This window comes from Lichenostomus cassidix, chromosome 3 (assembly GCF_008360975.1).
Source record: "Lichenostomus cassidix isolate B80296 chromosome 3, HeHo_3.0, whole genome shotgun sequence".
Lineage (NCBI taxonomy): Eukaryota > Metazoa > Chordata > Aves > Passeriformes > Meliphagidae > Lichenostomus > Lichenostomus cassidix.
The window spans coordinates 63,997,334-64,017,966 of NC_139483.1; the positions used below are offsets into that span (position 1 = coordinate 63,997,334).

The window sequence follows — 20,633 nt, forward strand, 5'->3', positions numbered from 1 at the left end:
TTTATAAAATAGCACATTTGTTTTATAATGAGTAATACACATACACAAAATGACATAGCATACATATACATACATATATATATATATATAGATACACTGCAGAATTACTCTCTGGATAGCTCTGCTGGTACAGCACAGATGTGCCACAGACCAGGACCTGGATGTGTCTTAAGCTTGAGTTTCCACGGACCTCTTTAATGCGAGTCTCCAACTTTGAGTAAGACTCTTCACTGCTCTTTAAATCAGATACATGATTTATCTTTCAGCTTCCTTTTTCTTCCATGACATGGATACAAACTTACTAGTACAATCGTGCCCCCTCATCTGGAGGGCCCTTAGCAGATTGGCTCTAGTTAGTTTGTGTCTAGATTCCATTGGAAAGCAGACAAGGGTCTGTTCTGAGTGGTACTCTGGTGTTGGAAATTGAATATTTGGAGACAGTCAAATAAAGAAAAAAATAATATTTTTGCCACATCTGATATGAGCAGCGGTGTTCTAAAAACGTTATTCATTGTCACCAACAAATTTGCCTAGTTGCAACCACTTAAAAATGTTTAGGAGTAGCTTAAACTAGGCAAAATTATTATTAGACTATTTTTCCCCCACCGTTTCCCTGTCTCTGTGCTGCTCAAAGCACTTGATCAAAAGCATTGCGCTTAATTTCCTTTTTACGTTAATGATATTTGTGTAAGTAAATACACTGACTTTCATTGGCCAACTCTTTTGTTTCAGTGGCTTAATAAGAAACTATGAAATAGAGGTTGCGTAAATTCAAGACAAGTGCTCCAGGAAGCTGAGAAGCTGTTGCAGCAGTGGAGTGTAAACAAGGACTTAAAAAATATTTTAATAATCTGACATGCAGAAATTTCCGTCACCTAGACTAAAAGGAGTTTGTATGGCCAAGTCAAGGGAAGAAACAGACTGACAGATGAAATTGTTTAAGATATGAGGAACGCTTGCCTGTGGGTTTTCTCGCTTAAAAGGCTTGTTGCTTTTTACTGTCTATGGATTTCTGCAGTATACTGTGCTTTCTCAAGGAATTGTCAAGACTTATGCGTCAGTAACCTGGTAAGTTTTCAAAAACTGTACCTAACCTTTTGAAATACAGATGGTTATTAGCAGCGTAAAAACTTTGTATTGCGTATCAGCTTTTTCAAAATTATTCTAAAGAATGTGTCTTAACAAGAGCACAATTTGAGAGCTAATGTTTAACATTTGAATTTGTGGAATCTGGTAAGGAACAAATCCCACTATTCCAACTATATGAAATTACTATAAATGCTAAAGACTCTGGAGGGTGGGGAAAAGAAACTGTTCTTTCAGTTTATTCATGTTACTTATTCATTTCTGTCTAGTCCAGGGCTTTTCTTATATAAGGAAAGAAAACTGTTAAGTCATAAGAAATTTTCTGGGAATTTGTGACACACACAGCTATCCTGTATTTAATTTTAAAGTTAGTTGGTTTAAATTGTGGATATTTCTGTAAGTATTAAAATTAGTGGTCAGATCCTTAGTTTTATACTTTCTTAGTGGTCCTTTGAATAGTATGTAGAATTTATTATTTTTCCTTCTACAAATGCAAGACAAAGATAAGCAAAACATCTGAAATCTAGACAATTACTCTGCCTTCAGGAGTTGCCTTCTTGCTTCTAGTTGCCTGAAATGTTGATGTGGTTTAGAGGAATGTGTATCTTTGCTTTGTAAAAAGGACATTTTGTGCCTTGGTGCTGACTGTGGAAACCTGCTGCAGAGAATTATCACCTGCTCTATTTTATTTCATACACTTGCCTGACAGTTCCTTTACAAGTATTTGTAACTCTTGCATCAGTGAAAGAGTTAATTGCCTTCCTTGATGGAAGCCTATCATGCAGTGATAACTTTAATGGGGATCCTTTGATTTAAGCTTAAATTAATTCAGAATAAGAAATAAGCTGCTCTTCCTTTCAGCTTTGAAAGACAGGAAAATCACATTCATGTTCAGTGAATGTATTGGATGTATTGATTCAGATGAGAAAAATGTAATCTTCGAGTCTGAGAGCTGTAGATCTTATTTTTCTCCTATGGTCTACTTGTTGTGTTCAAATTTTCTTTGTGACAACTTTGATTCTCACTATCGTCATGATGTGCCCAGTGTGCAGAAAATTTCTTCCTGAGAGTTGTTTTATTAAGGCTGCTCTTACCTGTTTTCAGGTCAAACATTTAAGAGCTGACATTCAGCTTCTCTAAGGTTGTTGCATACATCTTCAAATCATTTGCACTTCAGTGACAGTGATAGGTTTTGCACACTTTAAATGATGTGAAAAACCAGGGCTGTTTGCTGGAGAGCACTTTTAGCAGGAGGGGAAGGGTGGTGGCAATCACCATATGGCTTCGTAAAGCTCCTTCAAAAGGTGGCCAGACAAAAGGCATTTGGCTTGAAGGAAGGTCTTTCTGCTCCCAAGAGGTCAAAGCCACTTGGCTTTGTCATTTAAGCCCTATTTACCCGTGAAGCGTTTGTTATTGACTAAGTGAAACAGAATGGGGAGGTAAGAGCCAAATTCTTACCTCAGATAATTTGATTAACACCAACCCATTCTGCCAATGTCTTTGATGGTATCTCTAAAATTAGTCTCAAGTTAGAAGCTACTGCTGTGTCAACAATAAATTTCTCTAGATGAAGAAATACCACCCAAAGAAAATTTGGTTTACAAGAAGCAAAAACTTCAATGTGTTTTAATTAAAGAATTTTGAGGAAATATTTTGATTGTTTTAAAAAATTATGTATTTCTGTTATAGGAAGGAGAACTTGGAATTGCTAACCTTTGCAATGTTAGTGACATCACTGGAGCAGTGAGTAATGGTTTACTTTGCTAATTACTGACATTTTATGTTCCTGCTACTTGAATACAATGGGTACAAGGATCATATTTTCAAAGACTTCATGCAAATGTGCACAGTTGCCTATCTAGCATAAGTCACTAAGCTGAATGGGTAGATTTGTTTCAAGTTATTGGAGGCATGGCTAAATGTGTAAAGGGTGATGATCTCTGTGAGTCATGATCACATTTGTGATCTACAAAATTTGTATTCTCTCATTTTTGAGACAATAAGTCAAAACTTGTGTTCCAACATGCAAATCATTAAGACTGTCTTATTCAGTTACCTCTGTACAGTTAAGTAGTTTATTTTGTTTTCTCAGTGATTCAATGTGAGAAAACTTATAATTACAATTGTTGAACTTTAGAGATCTCTAGGACTTCAAATGGCTGTGTTTGTTATGGGGGCTTAACATGAACTTTCCATAGGAGGATTCTTGGAGGGCTTTAGCTGATTTTCTAGTTCAGATCTCAAATGCAATTCAAGCTGGTGGTGATAAATAACACAGAGAATAAAAATTTCCAACATCCCTAAGTTGCTGAATAAAGCTTAAAGACTAACCGGCAAAAAAAAGAAGATAAAAGGATGCAAAGGCATGCACACAGGATGATAAGCATGACTGGAACCAGTGGGGAAACAGATAAGAGGACTACAGTGGGGTTTTTGCAAGTTATGTAACAAGAAGCAACTGCGCATGCCCAAATAAAAAGTTCAAAGAAAGGTCACCTCTAATATCGAAGCATTCAGTGAATATGACCACCAGGGACCCCTCTTGATAAGCCTTCAGGACCATAGCAGGACTTCCGGTAGGAGGCAGATACATGGAAATTAGTTGTAGGAAATTGATGATTATGTATTAGATATGAAACACATTTTAATGAATATGTGTGGTTATAGTGGATAAATGTTTTGTTATAAAGTCTCACAATACACACAGAAGTAAGATGTCCTTCTGCATCTCCTGCACAGATAAAGCATGCCTGCTTTCTAATGCTTCAAATTGTGTTAGAAAGTTTATTCCTGACAATTTCACTATCACTGATTATACCTGTCCTTTGAAGAGTGGTGGAGAATTCAGTCTTCAATATTATCCACACAGACTAGTGGGAAGCAGTCTCTCAGCACCTGGTATCTAGTGAGGCTGGGCCATTTATTATGCTGGGACCATAAAAGTCTGTGTTGTCATGACAATACATAGTAAGGTTGACTCACCTGTTTAGGTTACTGTGTGTCTTTGCTCAGTGTTATCAAGTCTTAACTATATTTTTCACGAGGCTTTGCAATACTCAATATCAGAGTCTTCTGCTTCTAAAGCTGTTCCAGCTTTCCTTTAAAAATAAAAATCTTCATGAAGTAGATGGGACAACATAAACAAGAAAGGTCCAATATCAAAGCTGAATGAAAACATAATTATGACTTGTCTGAAAACTCATGGTTTTAAAGCCAATGTCTATTGGGAAGGCTTGTGTTGAACAGCTGTCCTCTGTGCTTGACTTTATACTGTCTATCTGCTACTTCTGCACAGAGAACAAGTGGCAAAATAAACCTGGGAGGGTGGGAGCACTGTCCACATCATAACAGGCTGAGTAAATTTATTCCCAAAACAAGACTGAATTTATTTTGCTCTGTATTTGGTTTTACATTGAAAAAGGCACTACACAACATAACTCTCTTACTGTAGGATCTGAATACCTGTAATACCCATATGTACCTATAATGTACTGCTAGTGCTGGAGTATCCCTTCCCTTTAGAACTGTGCTTTCAAAGTCATTTTTAAAGCCATCCTCTGTCTTTGCAGTGTACACAGGGGTGTCAGTTTTGGAATGCCGTGGTGCAAACCGACTGTCCACTGAAATGTGTGAGTATTACCTGAGCTTTGTCTCTATAGCATTTGTCTCCAGTCCATCAAGTACATTATCCAATGGCAGGCATTCAAAATCCAATCAGAGCAGTGTTTCTATGAAAAGATGCAATGTCTATATTTTCTGTCAGTTCCTTATGAATTCTGTTTTGGGAAGTTAATAATTCTTGCTGTGCAAGCTGCCATTAAAAATATCAAAAGTTTTCATTGCATTTGTCAAAATGTATGGGCATTTTACAGTTCATTAAGCTCAACACAGATTTTTAGACATTGAGAATGCACTAGTGCTTTTCAGGATTTTACTCTACCAGGGTCTGTCTCAGAGTTGCATGCACATGTAAATGAAGCACATGGCCTTTAGTAAATTGATTTCTTGTTTTTACTAAACCAGGTGGATAAGAACTAGCATTGGTCTGGGACAGCTGCCATGATAGCTTTTAAACTGCTCATTTTTCTGCATCTCTTGAACGCCTGAATCACATTTAACCTTAGCATCCTGTTGACTTTCTGTTCTTTGAAGTGTGGGTTTTCCTTCTTTCATTATTTGCCAGTGATAAGGTTTTGTAACATACTTTCACTATAAGAAATTCTAATTAATATGTATTATCTGTTTTAAATACTCTGTGATTATATTTATGCTAACTCCACATTGTATTAATTTATTTCTTTGTAGAATGAGACATACACCAGAGCATGTGAGGTAAGTTAAATGCCATCAGAGCAATACAAAAAAATTACTATTTCAGTTGATTTTTATGTCCACAGAGTTCCAAGAAATACAATGCAGATACACAAACTTATCAATTCAGGTCTAATTGTTTTGTACTCCCTAAAGCTGAAGAATGAGTTACATACCTGAATGTTTTCTTTTCAGCATGGTGACTAAGGACAGGTTTGCATTAAAAACCGCTGTGTGACAAAGAATATTGCTGTAAAAAAAGCAGACTGATCTCAGCACCATGAAACAGGACAGACCTATGTCAACTATGTTCTAGGCTCTCACAAGAGTCTTGTTCATCCAGTTTTTCATTAATTCCATCAAAGACAGGCAGAATGCTTATTAAGGCTGGTATGATGGCAGCTTGGTGAGAAGTGGAAACAAAGAGTGGTAGCTAGAAGGAAAAACTCTTGACTGGATAGAGAGCCTGGATGAAATAAAATGCAATTCAGTAAGGGGCAACATGTGACCCTTTAGAAAGAGATCTCAAGTGGGGAGTGCCTGTGTGTCCTGCAGATGCTCTGGTGTTCTGAGAGATGAGTATGGGCCAACAAAGTGCTGGTGAAGAGATGGGACCTTTTAGCATGAACACAGAGTGCAGGATGGATAGGATAGGATAGGATAGGATAGGATAGGATAGGATAGGATAGGATGGGATAGGATGGGATGGGATGGGATGGGATGGGATGGGATGGGATGGGATAGGATAGGATAGGATAGGATAGGATAGGATAGGATAGGATAGGATAGGATAAGATAAGATAGGGATGAGATGATTGCAAGATTTTGTTTGACACTGTTGAGACCTCAAGATGAAGGTTTTTCCCAGATGGGGGCAACACATTTCAAGGAGGTGGTGGAAAAGTGGGAGAGAGTCTCAAGTAGAATACAAACCCATTGGAAGCCTGGAAATTTGATTGAAAGGATTTTTTAAAATGTTTTTTAATCTAGAAAACTGTGATGATGACAAAGGTTTACTAATGTACCAAATGGTGGTTTAGGAGTGTAGGAACAGTCCAAGAACTAACCAACTTACTTTTGTAGAAACATAAAATGGGTGTGGGGGTTTTGTTGCTTTTGGTTTTGGGTCAGGGCTTTTGTTTTACCTGTCTGGTCATGCAATATGCCAGTTAATTTTGCTGACTCTGCAAGGGCTTTTTTGGGATTATCTTTCCACTGGATCAGCTGACTGACTTGACTATGCACATGTCAGGCACAGACTGTGTCACTGCATCCAGAGGATCAGGTCATTGCACTCTGCAGAGCAAAGGAGTGTGAGTAAGAGTGGGACTTTTTCTTTGGCATTAGCTCAGCTCTGTTGTGTGAATACACCTTGGGACTGAAATCATGTAGTATTTCTCCTTCCACCTGGAACAGGGGTTTGCCACTGAATTTCATAGGAATATTTACAAGAAAAGACATCACACTGTAGCTTATACCGGAACATTGCTGATGGATGGGGAATATATGAGGATTTATTGTTTTCAAGTAGAGCAGATGACAATTTCCCCTCAAAATTTAAGGCTAGAAGCTTTAGCAATCCTTTTACCTCAAGCAAAAATTTGATTTATGGTTCAGGTTCAGACAAAAATCAGAAGAAGAAAGAATAACACAACAAAAAACAAGTGTTTAGAAATGTCTGTGTTAAATGAGGCAGAAGACACTATGAATCAGCATGTAATCATGTAAAACACTACCCCTTAAAACAAATAAATATTATTCGTAAATGAAAGTTCCAGTGTACAGTTGATAACTTACGTCTGCTAACATCCGAATCTTCACCTGCTAACAGTCGTGATAATTTATCTGGAAGTATTTTATTTCTCTGAATATGCAAACATTGGAAAAAAAATTAAATGCTTGCACTTGGCACTGAATATCTAGATGTGACATAAAGTATATAGGAATATACTGCTAAGCAAGTTTTCAAATCTGTCTCAGCTGAGACTGTGTTGTCTGAAATAACATGTCGTATCAGTTTCCACAGGGTGCAGGAAGTGTGTATCCTCAAATCATAGGAAGAGCAGTTAAAAAACTTTCCTCACTTGCCACAATGAATTGCTTCTGAATGATCTAAAAGTTGATTATCACTTCAAAGGTTGCTGCTGTATGGAGCAAATTTCAAGATTTTAAAGGCTGAATGAACCTGCAGAAGAAAATGAGCCCAAATAAATGGCCTGCCTAGAAAAGCTCAAATCACCACTTCTCAAAATTTTGGATTTCTGGGAGACTTGGTCTTGAATGTAACTTTAAAGCTATTGAGACCCACCTAGAATATGTTTCTACCTCTTCTTAAGTGCTCTTCATAAAAAACAGGATGACACTATATCTATGTTCTCCATCTGAACTGAAAACACAGGAATCTTTTTCTTAGGACATGAGTGTGGAGCTTGCTGCCGTGGGATATTTGTTCTGTTTGCCGCTTGTAGGCACAACTGTAACAGAAGGAGTAGCTGCTGAAAAGGAAGTGTGAATTAAGCATGGCTGCTCTTAAATTTGCTCATTTCAGCTATTTTGCAAATTCATTGGAAATACATTATGAGAATGTGCCTCATTCAGAGGGTATACATGAAGCAGGAAAGTGTGAAATGAAACGTGAAATATGTCACTAGCTAGTCAAAAACCTTGTCTTCCTAACTCCATGGTCATCACTGATGTCTGTTTCCAACTTTACTGTAGCTCCATATTCATGCTTTCCACAAAGGGACAGTGTGTAAGGAGGAAACCTTTAATTCAGGGCCCAGTGAATTGATGAAAAGGCTCTCAAGAAAATATTTGGAGTGAGTTCATGGTACTGCTACTTTTTAGATCTAGTATAATTATTTCCACAGGGTTTGTGTATATGCAAAATGTCCACAGAATTTGCATGTATTTTAAATGTGTCTGCATGATTCTGGAAGGAAGTTTGCCTTTGCACAAAGCTAACCAGTGAGTTCTGTGCCCTACGCAGACAGTTTCCTGTAAGTTTGGCTGTAGCCGTGCAGAGGATGCATATGGAGTTGAAGCACTAAGTAAGTCTGAATAGAGTCTTGTGTCCAATTGACAGTCTGATTAATTCAGTTTTAAGATTATAGCCTTGTTCTATGATCTGGATTTATTTAAAAAATAGGAATGTCTTGAGTATTTTTATTCATCAGAAAGCTACCACTCTTCCTTTTTCTTTTAACAAATACACTGAAGTTAATCTTGCAGTAAAACATTTTTCCCTCCTTTTAATGGACAAGAGACTTTTTGAATCCAGTCTCAACTGTTTAAGATGATACCCTGGGCCAATACTGTGCTATTGAAATACTCCCCTTGAAAATCTGTTCAGAAGTCTCCCACACATTCTCTATGTTTCTTTTCAGAAAAATTTTACTAAGTCCTTGTAACTACAAATGCATTTACACAAGTATGGAGGTGTAGTCACATTTGCTCTCATTGAACTTGGCCTATTTCCATCTGGCTTATCAAACTGTCTTTAAAATGCCATGCAAGTTACTCAGCAACATCTTCAAGATATTCTTTTATGTGTTTTTATTGGCTTCACAGTTTTTGGTGTGTGAAGTAAAAGGTTTTTACCTTTGAGATGCAGTGATTGTCACGAAAGATGTTTTCTTACTATTGTATTTTATTTTCCCTTCAGACTACTTGAACAAGCCCAGTGCACCATTTGCATCTGCCATTGGAAACAACAGTGTCACAGTAGGGTGGAAGGCAGCTAACATCTCTGGGGTGAAATATATTATCCAGTGGAAGTTCAATAAACTCCCTGGTGACTGGAGGTACACAGAGGTAAAGGAGGACACTTCCTTTTACTTTGCAAAGAAATTGACTCTTCTCTGCTCTTATTTTTTTTAATTTTTTTTAGAAAAATATTGGGTAATATGTTATGTACATGAAAGAGATTTTCAAAATCAGGAGTAGCGTGGAGAAGCTGAGAAGTGGTTATTATTCCCCATTTCCTCCAACATAGGAATTAGGGACCTTGATGGAAACTAGCAGGTAGCAGGTTGAAAACTAGCAAAATCTATTTCCTCACTGAATGTGTAGTTGAAACATTCAGCTGCTTCCTGGTACATCTGGATGATAAATTGCTAAATTTAAACTCCTGAATATTAAAATTGCTAAAATTATGAAATAGGGTTTGAAAAGTGACTGGAAAAATTAGTGGAAGAAAAAATTGAGTTCTACTAAATGCAAATATTCCCATTGTTTCATGTTGAGCCATGCTTGTGAAATTTCAGTGAGAATATTCAGGAGAAGTATGGTTGTAGGTTTTACTTTTTTTTTTTTAATACCTTTCCCTAAAGAATTTTTTTTGGTTCTTGTCAAAGCACAACACTTGGCTAGAAGGACCTTTGTTCTGACTCAGTAGAGTTATTCTCATAATTTGTTCTTTTGCGTCAGCTGTACACTTGTTATCTTGCCATCATCTCTATTGGACCAATTTACAGGCCATGACAAGTTGGTGCCACAAATCAAAGGTAAAGATAATTTGCTGAGCAGGAAGTTCAGAATGAATCATTGATGAAATAATAGAGAGCAATTACTTCAGACAACAAATATTTCAGTGTAACTGAAAGCCTTTGTATCTCAGACCTGTAGTATATGTTCAAAATGAATTATTTGTAATATGTTACTATTTTAGCTTTTTTTTTACTTTATTCTTAAAATTCACTATTATATTGTATCCATCCTTTGATACATCTGCTCATTGTTGAGATTTGGGGCCATGTTCCAAGGAAAAGAGAAGAGAAACAGTTCAGAAAAGATGGAAAATCAAAGTCTATGCTGAAAATAACTTTCAGAATTTCCTCTTAATTAAACTCAGGATTCTGCACTTTTTTATCCTGAAATGTGTGTGTTGCTGTATGAGACTGTTTTGCTCTCATAATATCCTACATAGTAGCTGCTGCTGGAAGAAGGGAAAAAACTCAATTGTGTCTGTGCATTAATCTAGATAGTATCTGAAACTGCATATACCATCAAAGACCTCCAAGCCTTCACAGAATATGTGTTTCAAGTCATTTGGATCATTACATCTCAGCTGCAGCTCCAGTCTCCACCTAGTCCCAGCTACCGGACACATGCTTTTGGAGGTAATGAACTGCACATTTAATTGCATCTTTCAGGATCTTAACAGAAATTTTTAAGTTTCATTGTTTTTCTTTGGCAGAAAACATTGGTGCCGGATCTTCAGAACCATGTGTATGTTGTCTCTTGGGTAGATGCAGAAGACTGAAATACTAAATACCTATAGGTTCTTTTTGTTTGAACTAGAAGATTTAGGGCTTCTCCCTGCTTTTAGTTTTAAAAGCAAGCACAGAAAAGTACATGGTTAAAATTGTGAGAGCACATGGAATACTTTTGTACATAATTATGCATGCATTTGACTGAAACACATTCCTGTTTTCCTGGACATTAAAAAAAAGTTGAACTGTTGCTGAAACATTAAGCTGTCCCTAACAATATTTATTGGTGTATAAATGAGTTAACAGGTGTGAAACCTAAACACATATTTAAAAATGAAAAACTAATAATGTCTTAACCAAATACTAGAGTCAGATATTTCTGTCTTGCAGCTCCTGCAACAGCTCCTGTCATTAAAAACATTCAGAGTTCAAGTCCAAACACTGTTGAAGTCAGTTGGTCTCCACCAGTTTTTCCAAATGGATTGATTATTGGATATAACTTGCTCCTGACCAGTGAGAAGCATGAACTGTTGAGAGCCTCAAGAGGGCATAGCTTTCAGTTCTACTCCACCTTTCCAAACACCACTTACAGGTACAGAGAGAAAAGATAACCAATGTGGCCAAGTATGCTGTCCCCTTCTTGCCCAGATAGCACAGAGTATACCTTAATACCACTTCTGCACAATTATGCTATTTACTTATATTCTTGCCAAAAGCAAGGGCACCTTCCTTGAGGTAACAGAGTTATCTGAGGTAACTTGGCTGCTTTTGCAGAAGTCAGATGGTGAGGAAGGAAAAGCAATTTGATATAGAACTGGGAGGCTGCATTTTCTTAGCTGCTGGTTTAATTTTTTTTTTTTTAAGTTTGTGTGGTATGTTTTTAGTATAACTGGGAAAGACAGAGCAGTCCTCTCTAGTCCTTAAGCATGTGGTAAAATTCCTTCATTTTTATTAAATGCAAAGGTCTGAATTCTGCTTGCACTGGTAAATACAGATCTTCCTTTGAAATGAAGTTGAGTTGTTCTGAGTCTGAAAACTTATTTTGAATTTAAATTTAGATGATTCTGTTGTTGAGCTGACTTTGGGCAATTCAGATTTTGGTTGGTTTTGCATTTATTATAAATTTTCGCAGAGCATTTTATTTAAAAGGGCATTTTCTGAAAGTCAAGCACTTCAGTAGCAGCTTCCCTAGTTGATAAAATGTTTCTCAGGCAATCCTTCAAAAGAAACCTGCAAACCAAAACCTGTATCTTTGGTTTACCATAGGTTCAGTATTGTAGCAGTTAATGAGGTTGGTGCTGGACCCCCTGCCGAAGCCAACATCACAACCCCAGCATCCAAAGGTACAAGAGCAGCAGAGTATTGCATTTCCTCTAATAATATGAAATACTTAACATGAAGATATTTTGACAAAACTTCTTTGTTATCTCAAGCCAAATATGGGAAATCATACTAATTTTTGTTGCTCTTTCTTGGAGGTGTTTATTTTACTATATTAACTTATTTATATTGAAAGTAATGATACACTACAGGTATAACTCAAAGAATTGCAAAATTGTTAATTAATTGCCAGAGAAATGTACATGGTGAGATAGAACACATATAAGAATAAAATTGATGTTACCAAAATGTTCCTTTAGAAAAGAAAATTAAAAACTCTTCCCTTCTCATGAAGGGATTCAGTTGTCGAACACCTGGAAATGCTTCAACTCTATGAAAACACTTCAAGACTGACTCTGAATTGCCAGTTTTCTGCTATTGGTTACAGAAACTGAACTTGTTTCTGTAGTGCTTTTTAAAATATGATTTTGTGTGTGTGTGTGTGTGTGTGTGTGTGTGCGTGTGTAATAGCTCAGACACACTGTCATGTCCTTACTTGGTAACTCCACAGAGGTTTGCTCTAGGGTTGGCTGACCCTGAGCCATAAACATTTGTGTCATCTGTGAAAAGTCCGGACTGTGTTCATTATATCAATCCAATTGCCAAATCTAATTTAAGGTAGAAAACAAACAAACAAAAAAAAGCAAACCCTGTTGCCCCTAACCCCCCACCTTATATGGGGGTGGGCAACCACCCCACACCCCTTACTGGTCTCCACATAAAATTTCAGTTCTTTCCCCCTGAATTGCACAGGCATGTGCTTTCTCTCTGTGCTAACAGGAAGGGGAACAGCCCTTCCTCATATATCATGTTCAGAAATGGTGTTACTGCCTCAGGTACTGAGCTGGGTAGATCTGAGCCCTGAGAAGAGTTGGGGAAAGAATCTGATTGCTGCTGTAGATTGCAAGAAATGTCACTTGAAGAGAGATAAATATATAAGATTGGCCTCTTGTACTCTGCTCTGAAGGCATCATTATTGAAATTACTCACAGTGTGTGCATCATGGGAGAAATACATGCAGCTCAATCTATGCAGATTATCTGGGAATAAATTAAGACAGAATTTGATCACAGTTTTGTGATACTGATATGAGGAAATGGTATCTGATTGCAGACAGCTGCTTAAACTGGAGGGGAAAAAAAAAGGGGAAGGATTGTTTGCCGATGGAAATTATTCAAAATCATACTCTAAATAATACACCACCTTTAAAAATTAAGGTAACAATCAATTTAGCAGTGTGTGTGCTAGATTTCCACAGATCTTAGATTCAGAAGCAAGGCAAGCTATCTTTTCCTGAGCTGTGCATAGCCCAGACAGAAGGTACAGATTTACTGCAGAGGTTTTGATGTAAATTACTTAGGTCTTTATAAGCATTAAGCCAGTTTATGCTTAAAGACCAAAACTCTCCTTTTTGACTTTAAATTCTGTCACTTTATTAGCAAAAAAAAAATTAAGTTTATCAACTTTGAAGCAGATAATATTATCCCATTATCATCTTTACCTGTGAAAGGTACTTGTTTCTTGAACAAATCACTTTCCCTCTCTAGGGAACTGGCTATTGTTGCAGGAAATGATGGCATGAAACTCAGGTGGTGTATTCTCACCCTGTGTGAGGAGCCAGAATTAACTGTAATGCTCAATAACTCCATACATTTTCAACACACAAAGAGTTTAAGTTTTGGTCTGTCCGTGCTAATGTAAGAATATATTCATACATACATGCATATGTGTACACAGTATATGCAGGTCTATTAATGATGCATCTGAGTTAGCAACGTGCTGTGGTCATCTAAATTCTGAATTTCTCTGTTTGCTAGTTCAGGAAAAAGCAGCATGGCTCTTCCTATCCAGAAAAGAGTCTTTAAGGAGGAGATACACAGAACATTTCCTCGAAGCTGCTCAGTGCCTGCCAAATGGTGTTATACACCACAACATTACAGGTAAAATCAGATTGGGATCTTTCCTTTTCTGTGAAGTGCAACTAAGACCTCTCTTCACCAAGGACTGAATAAACCTCACATAGCTTGAGAGAGTACCTAGTCTCACTTTAGAGTCAATCAAGAGAAACAGCAGCTTTCAGGACACGGTTTGACCTATTTGAAGTGACAGGCACTAGAAAGAGATGAATTGTTCTCCCCAGTGCAACTTTTTCTTCACTGTATCTAGGCAGCTGGTTAACTTTTTGCATTTTAAGCATCTAAATTGAGGTAAGATGAATCCATGTTTCTCTGTGATTAATATCTATTTTTTCTCAACATGAATATGGGGAAATGAAGTGGTTTAAACTTCTGAATAAAATAACGCCAACTGTTAAGAGGTGGTGCTAGTGTGTTAGCATACTAATGAGGCATTTAGTAGCCAAAGTCACCAGACAACCACATTATCTCAAATTACTCACCATTCTAGTATTTCTTATCTACACTGGTCCTTGGTGACAGTGTGGAAATCCGGCTTTATCTACCAAATTTCACAGAGCCACAAAGACTCCAGAGAAAGAATGTTGCCCCTGACGAAATAGCATTCGACAGTGCAGAGGTGGCACAGATTATCTCTAGCTTGAATTCTAGAGTGAATGGTGTTTTGTGAGGAGATGCCAATTGCATCTGTTTGACCTGTAGAGGGGCAATCAGTGTCTGTTTGCATATTACATGTCCTTTCTTGTCTGATTACCTTTCTGAAGGGCAATTCTCTACAATAATGTCACTTACATAGCAAATGGAAATATTTCCTTATTATCTGAAAGAAAACTAGAAGTGAGGAGAAAAAAAAGTTAACTTTTCTCTGATGATGATGGGTTGCAGACTGAAAAATACATATTTTTAAGGCAAGTAGAAAAATTAATTGGAAAACTGAAAAATTTCTTATCTGTGTGAACATATCTTTCTATTTTTAGGAATTTCTGTGAATATTTATCAGCAAGTTGTCTATTTTTCTGAAGGGAATTCTATCTGGGTGAAAGGAGTTGCAAATATGTCTGATGTGTCTGACCTAACGCTTTTTTATGCTGGCTGGGGGAATATCACTTCCATCTCACTAGACTGGCTTTACCAGAGGATATACTTTGTCATGAATGAAAAGGTAATGCTCTAGTGCTTAATTAATTTCTTACTTAATTTGAACCATTACTGTGATTAATTTTACATGAGAAAACATGATTTATATATAGATATGTATGCACAAAATACAATTACAAAAATATATTTTAATATAACATTAATATTCACATATTTCATAATTTAAAAGAGAAGAAAGGCTTCCCTACCAGGTCATATTTAAAGTAAACACCCTACACGGAACTCTGGCTCCTTGCCTTATTTTTATTCTTAGGAAGTAGCTGTTTTGGTTTTAATGGCTTTGTTTCACACCCTCCTCATACCCAGTATAGGCACATTTTCTTTTATTTGATTACCCATCCAGTCTGCTCATTTCCTACTCTGCCTCAGGAAGGTGGTCAGCTAACTAGCTAGATATTATAATGTCTGTCATAATTGACAAAATATGTTTAAGGGGGAAAGTGTTTCATACAAGTGTGATAACTCAGATTACAGCTGCTTCAGTTTGAAGTAAAAATGGAGATGGCAACCCTGCACTGGGTTTCCTACTCATAAAATATCAGTTACATTAATGGTCAGTCTTTGCATGTACCTGAGTAGTCCTCTAATGTACAAAGGACTAGAAACTTGCCCTGAATGTTTAGTGGAGGATGTTTTTCTTTTTTTTAATCCTCTTGACATGTCTGATTTTTCACTTACTGCTCAGGGATCAGGGAGCAGGAGAAGCAGCAGTGATGAAAAATACAAATGAGCTGTAGATGAACAGACTGATGGCAGAGATTTCTGAATCCCAAGGTATTGCTTCCAGGATCAGAAAAGCACTTCGCTTCCCTGCCAGACCATTTTGAAAGTACAGTTTGCCTATACCCTCCAAATTGAGTATAGGCAGTTGGATATAGACACTTTTTCCTCCAGCTTAGAGGTATGACTGACGGCTCTTTCAGGGTAAGCTGTCATGGCTGCTTTTGTACTTGTGTACAAGTGTTATACTTGCCTGACTGACAGCTCAGGAGACCAGAAGGACCTCTGGATTGTAAGAGAGGTGTTTCACTGTCTCAATCCCCTGAAGGAATCTCGGGTCAGCTTGTCTGCTTATTAGCAAGGACCCTGTGAATGCAGCACCTGTGTTTCTTCTCATTCCCCAGATACATGTCTGCCATTTAGAGAACTGCACGGTGGCTGAAGACATCACTCCTCTTCATGTGACATCTCCTAGGAAGGTTATAGCTGATCCCTATAATGGGTAAGTGAACTCCTTTGAGCACTTGGTGCCAAAGGTGCTATAAAGCTGCTCTCTAATTTTCTCCACTTCATTAGTCATCTAGGTTCCTGTTTCAAGCACTTGAGGTAACAAAACAAAAGTGCAACTGGCAACAAATAACAAACTACAAAACAATTGGAACAAGAGTGGTGCCATGCAGTGTTTTCTGCATTTTCTTCTTTAGGATGTTAGCAGAAGAGATAAAACTTTTCCAATACAGAAATCCGGTTTTCAGAAATTTCATGCTTTTATGAATATGAAGCTCTATGAATTTACAATATTCATGCATAACATTTAAGGTATTATGGAAGAATATTCTCCAATAATCTGCTATCTAAATTCCCAAAATGTAAAAACTGATGTGCCTGCTTCTCCCAGAATATATATTTTGATAGTGCCAAAGCATTTTCCTATTGTGCATAAAGACAAGCCCATCTTTTAGCTGCTAAAGTATTTGTGGCTCATCTACAGAGTTGTTGCACTGTAGTTATTTGGGTTTATTTTGCTCCATGGCCAGTTATATTTTCTGTCTCCTGGAGGATGGCATATACAGAGGAAACCTTCCACTCTTTCCTGGCACTGCCTTCACAGCTTCACCAGTGGTGAGATCCAGTGCTCTGAGAGCCTTCACAATCAACTTCCAATCTAAGAGACTCATTTTCTTCAACAAAACAGAACAGGCCTTCATGTCAGGTTTTCTTGATGGTTCAGAGTTTCACACGCTGAGATCACACGTGCCATTTGATGACATGGAGAGCTTTGTTTATGAGGATAACACATTTACAGTCACAGATGGCTCGGCAGTTTTCCACGAGGAGGTCTCTCCAGTGGGAAGTTCTAGCTTCAATGAGTACATTGTGGACTGCAATTTGGTATACCCAGAATACTTTGGCTTTGGCAACTTGGTTTTCTATGGGGCATCAGCTCAGCCTTTTCCTTTACCAACTGCTCCTCATCTTGTCATGGCTCTATTTGGATTGGACCAAGCTGTGATCAGCTGGAGACCACCTGAACACACTATTGGAACCAGTAAGTTCAGTTGTTTCTGTGTGAAAGTCCACTTATTTTCTTCCTAGAGAAGTAACTTCCTGGCTTCTCTTTTCTTGATTTGGGCTTTATTGACTTCAGCTGAAGATCCTGATGGAAGTTATGGAATTACCTCCGTTTGAAAAATTTAACCCATAATTTGCCAGTAAAACAGCTAAATTTTCTGTCTAAATTAACACAAGTTTATATTGGTAACTCATTTGTCCCTGAAAGGATTTTAAGCAAAGCTTGATCTTATGTATGGTATGGAGTAGAAGTAATGTTGGTTGCTGATATAATAGAAAATTAATTGCAGAGATGTAATGACTTGATCAGTGACTGTGTTATGGTTTCTGTCCTCTGTGCATGTGTCTTTGAACAGCAGAAAATTACCTGGCCAGGGAAAATTTTTGTACTTGTAATTTCATTCTTCATGGGGCATTGAAGCATTACTCTTGGTTGGTCCCAGAGGTGGAGTGTAAATATTTAACGTATCCCTTTCCTAATTCCACTGATACTGGCATTTTTAAAAGGAGTCTCCAACATATATCTTTCTCAAAGAATGTGTATCACTTTCTACAACCATCTACTCTGTAATAACATGATTATTTGCTTCTCACAGGTTTATCTGCTTGGCAGAACTGGACATATGATGTGAAAGTGTCACCTCAGCACCCATTTGAGGAGGAATGGGTTGTCTCAAATATTAGTAACACAAGGCTTACAGTGAAGGGGCTGGCCAGCTTCACAATATATGAGGTTGCAGTCAGAGCTGTGTCTCCTGCTGGTGCAGGGCCATGGTCAGAGTCATTTAGAGGTACAACTTTTGAAGAAGGTGAGAATTGCTTTGTCACAGGAAAAATGAAGAATGAATTATGTATAAATCTTTCCACCTGGTGAGGCACACACTGTGGGCAAAATACGGGACACAAAAAGGTTTTTCTTAGAAGTATTAAAGAATACAGGATAATTAAATTTGCTTTTAGTTAAAGTAGTAAGATTCTCAAACTAGAATAATGCTATTAAATATAAATTATGCATTAATATGTGTGCTTATCAAAATTTTTCTAATGCAAATACTCTATTGAAAACATTATTTGCAAGAGGTGTTATGCCTTTCCATTGCTCTGTAAAGAACTTTCTATGATGAAATGGTTTGTGCAGTGCCCTGGAGGTTAATGACAGTTCATGGAAAAATCCATCTCACCAAATACTGAAAATTCTTCGTTTGAGCATAGAAAATGAGGGGTGTCTGAGAGGAAAATACCTTTCAGCTTAAGGCACTGGACTGGCTTAGGAGTGACTTTTACCTGACTTTGGTAAGGACAGGTCCAAATCCACAGTGTTTTTCAAGCATCTAATAAGATTCCAAATTGCCTTATTGGTCTGGATCTAAACCTGCCTTGAATCTCTGAGTTTCTCAAATTATGGTATTTTCATGCATTTCTTCTTTGTCCTTTTCCTTAGGACAGGGGGCAGTTTTAAAGGCGCTTTTGTAAATTTCCACAAACAGGAACCCCTGCTATTGAAATACAAATATTATACATAAACTGCTGGTTGGTGTGCACAACTGTAGTTTTCTTCCTTTGTAGCTGAAGAAGAGCCATATATGTTGGCAGTGGGGCCTGAAGGTCTCTGGAAGCAGAGATTGGATAGCTACGGGCCAGGAGAGCTCCTCTACCCTCACATAAGAAACATTTCAGGTAAGTACTAAATAAATTGCATGCTGCTGCTACAGACTTGCTGGCATTAATTAGCTCTCCATAAATTTCACCCACAGAACTGAAAGACAAGAGTTCTCATTGCAGCAGTCTTGACTCAAATGTTGTGCAGTGCAGTGCAGCAACTTCACTGAACCAACCCTTTGGGTTCATCCCCTTTCTTCTATTTCATGAGCCAAATTAATCCTCAGTGAAACATTTCTGACATCATCACAGTTACAGCAGAGCTAAAATCAACTCACTGAACTACATAGTTCTGTCTCCAGCATCCCAATATGTCATACATTTATAGTAATCAGGGCTATATATGTACCAGGTATGTACATTATTTGCTAAAGAGAAGCATCTACCTTCACTTTAGCTGAGCCTAACTGTGCATTTGTATTGATTTTTAAAAAGCTGAACTGCCTGGCTGCTTTTATTCTTAAAAAAAACAGGGGTTTTATTTATATGTCTGTGTAATGCTTAACATCTTCCTTTTTTTCTTCAAGACCTTGAATGGTATAACAACACTCTTTATTGGATTAATTCCATGGGGGAAGTTCAGACCTGCTCATTGAACAAAAGAAAGGGTACCAGTGAGAACACTTATGTATCTGATGTCAGAAATGCAAGGATGTTGGCCTTTGATTGGTTGGGTCAATGCTTGTATTGGGCTGGCAAAGCAAACACGGTAGGTATAGTTGCACTTCTTAAAAGAAAAAAAAATCCCTTAAATCAACGATAAAGACTGTGAGGGAGTATTTGGGAATATAATCCCTACTTCTTGCAACCTGAGATACATTTGTGTAGAACAAGGGAGCCTTTTGTTCCTTAAGTGATTTTCCACAGTTGCACAAAAGTTTGGGGTAAAATGTTCACTAACATTCACTAATGAAGGATACTGAATTCACCAGGTGCTCAATCAAACTTGTTATCAACAGTTTTGTTGGATTCAACATTGTAAAAATAAACTAAGATAGTGAAAATGGAGGCTGCCCTGTTGATCTCAGCTAAGAAGTAGATGGACTTAATTTTAATCAAAATCGGCACTATTTGTTTACACAGAGATTTTCAAGCTTGACCTCTGTTCTGTGATATTTTGCAGATCACTGCAGTTAAAAAATAATTACCATTGCACTTTGTACACTCTCATATCAGGAACACTGACATGTGAATTATTTAAAAGGTATCTGACTTCAAAATTGTGGTGCTAATTTATGCAGTGCTGTCAAATTATGCCTTTCATTTCTTGTAAGTGCAAAGTCAGAAGCTGTTTTAAAAACTGGAGCTAGGAGGCCAGATTTCACACTGCCTTGCACCCTCATTTACACTTGTGAATAGTGAATATGGAGTGGGTGAGAAATTCTGTCAGACAGAAGGCTGCCAAAATGGGGAAAGGGAAGGGAAAAAGCTATTTCAGCTTTTTTCTTTTGTTACTTTCTGGCAAAAATGAACTAATAATTTTGCATTATTCTTCATCCTTTTACTTTGAATGCAAAAGGTTTAGGCTTTGAAAGCCTAAGGCTTGCAGAGTCTTTTGATAAACAGCTGTGGAAAAGTCACTAATGTACACTCAGCTGATCATAGCTGATGATTTCAA

General features: G+C 37.4%; 1 protein-coding gene across 2 annotated transcripts in view; it reads left to right on the forward strand.

Moving 5' to 3' along the window:
• The first annotated feature begins 788 nt into the window (after positions 1 to 788).
• Positions 789 to 20,633, forward strand: part of ROS1 (ROS proto-oncogene 1, receptor tyrosine kinase) — a 68,574-nt gene continuing 48,729 nt past the window's right edge. The window contains exons 1-16 of one of the 2 annotated variants that reach the window (XR_014850942.1): positions 789 to 1,068; positions 2,776 to 2,829; positions 4,656 to 4,715; positions 5,392 to 5,418; positions 8,387 to 8,447; positions 9,062 to 9,210; positions 10,379 to 10,517; positions 11,001 to 11,202; positions 11,877 to 11,953; positions 13,808 to 13,930; positions 14,884 to 15,068; positions 16,189 to 16,286; positions 16,822 to 17,333; positions 17,953 to 18,165; positions 18,923 to 19,033; positions 19,543 to 19,724. Coding sequence is in view for 1 of the 2 variants with exons in the window: in XM_085056106.1 (XP_084912232.1) it covers positions 946 to 1,068; positions 2,776 to 2,829; positions 4,656 to 4,715; positions 5,392 to 5,418; positions 8,387 to 8,447; positions 9,062 to 9,210; positions 10,379 to 10,517; positions 11,001 to 11,202; positions 11,877 to 11,953; positions 13,808 to 13,930; positions 14,884 to 15,068; positions 16,189 to 16,286; positions 16,822 to 17,333; positions 17,953 to 18,165; positions 18,923 to 19,033; positions 19,543 to 19,724 (2,316 nt within the window). In the remaining variant the exon portion in view is untranslated. The remainder of the gene's footprint in view (positions 1,069 to 2,775; positions 2,830 to 4,655; positions 4,716 to 5,391; positions 5,419 to 8,386; positions 8,448 to 9,061; positions 9,211 to 10,378; positions 10,518 to 11,000; positions 11,203 to 11,876; positions 11,954 to 13,807; positions 13,931 to 14,883; positions 15,069 to 16,188; positions 16,287 to 16,821; positions 17,334 to 17,952; positions 18,166 to 18,922; positions 19,034 to 19,542; positions 19,725 to 20,633) is intronic. The other variant, XM_085056106.1, reaches the window with a different exon arrangement.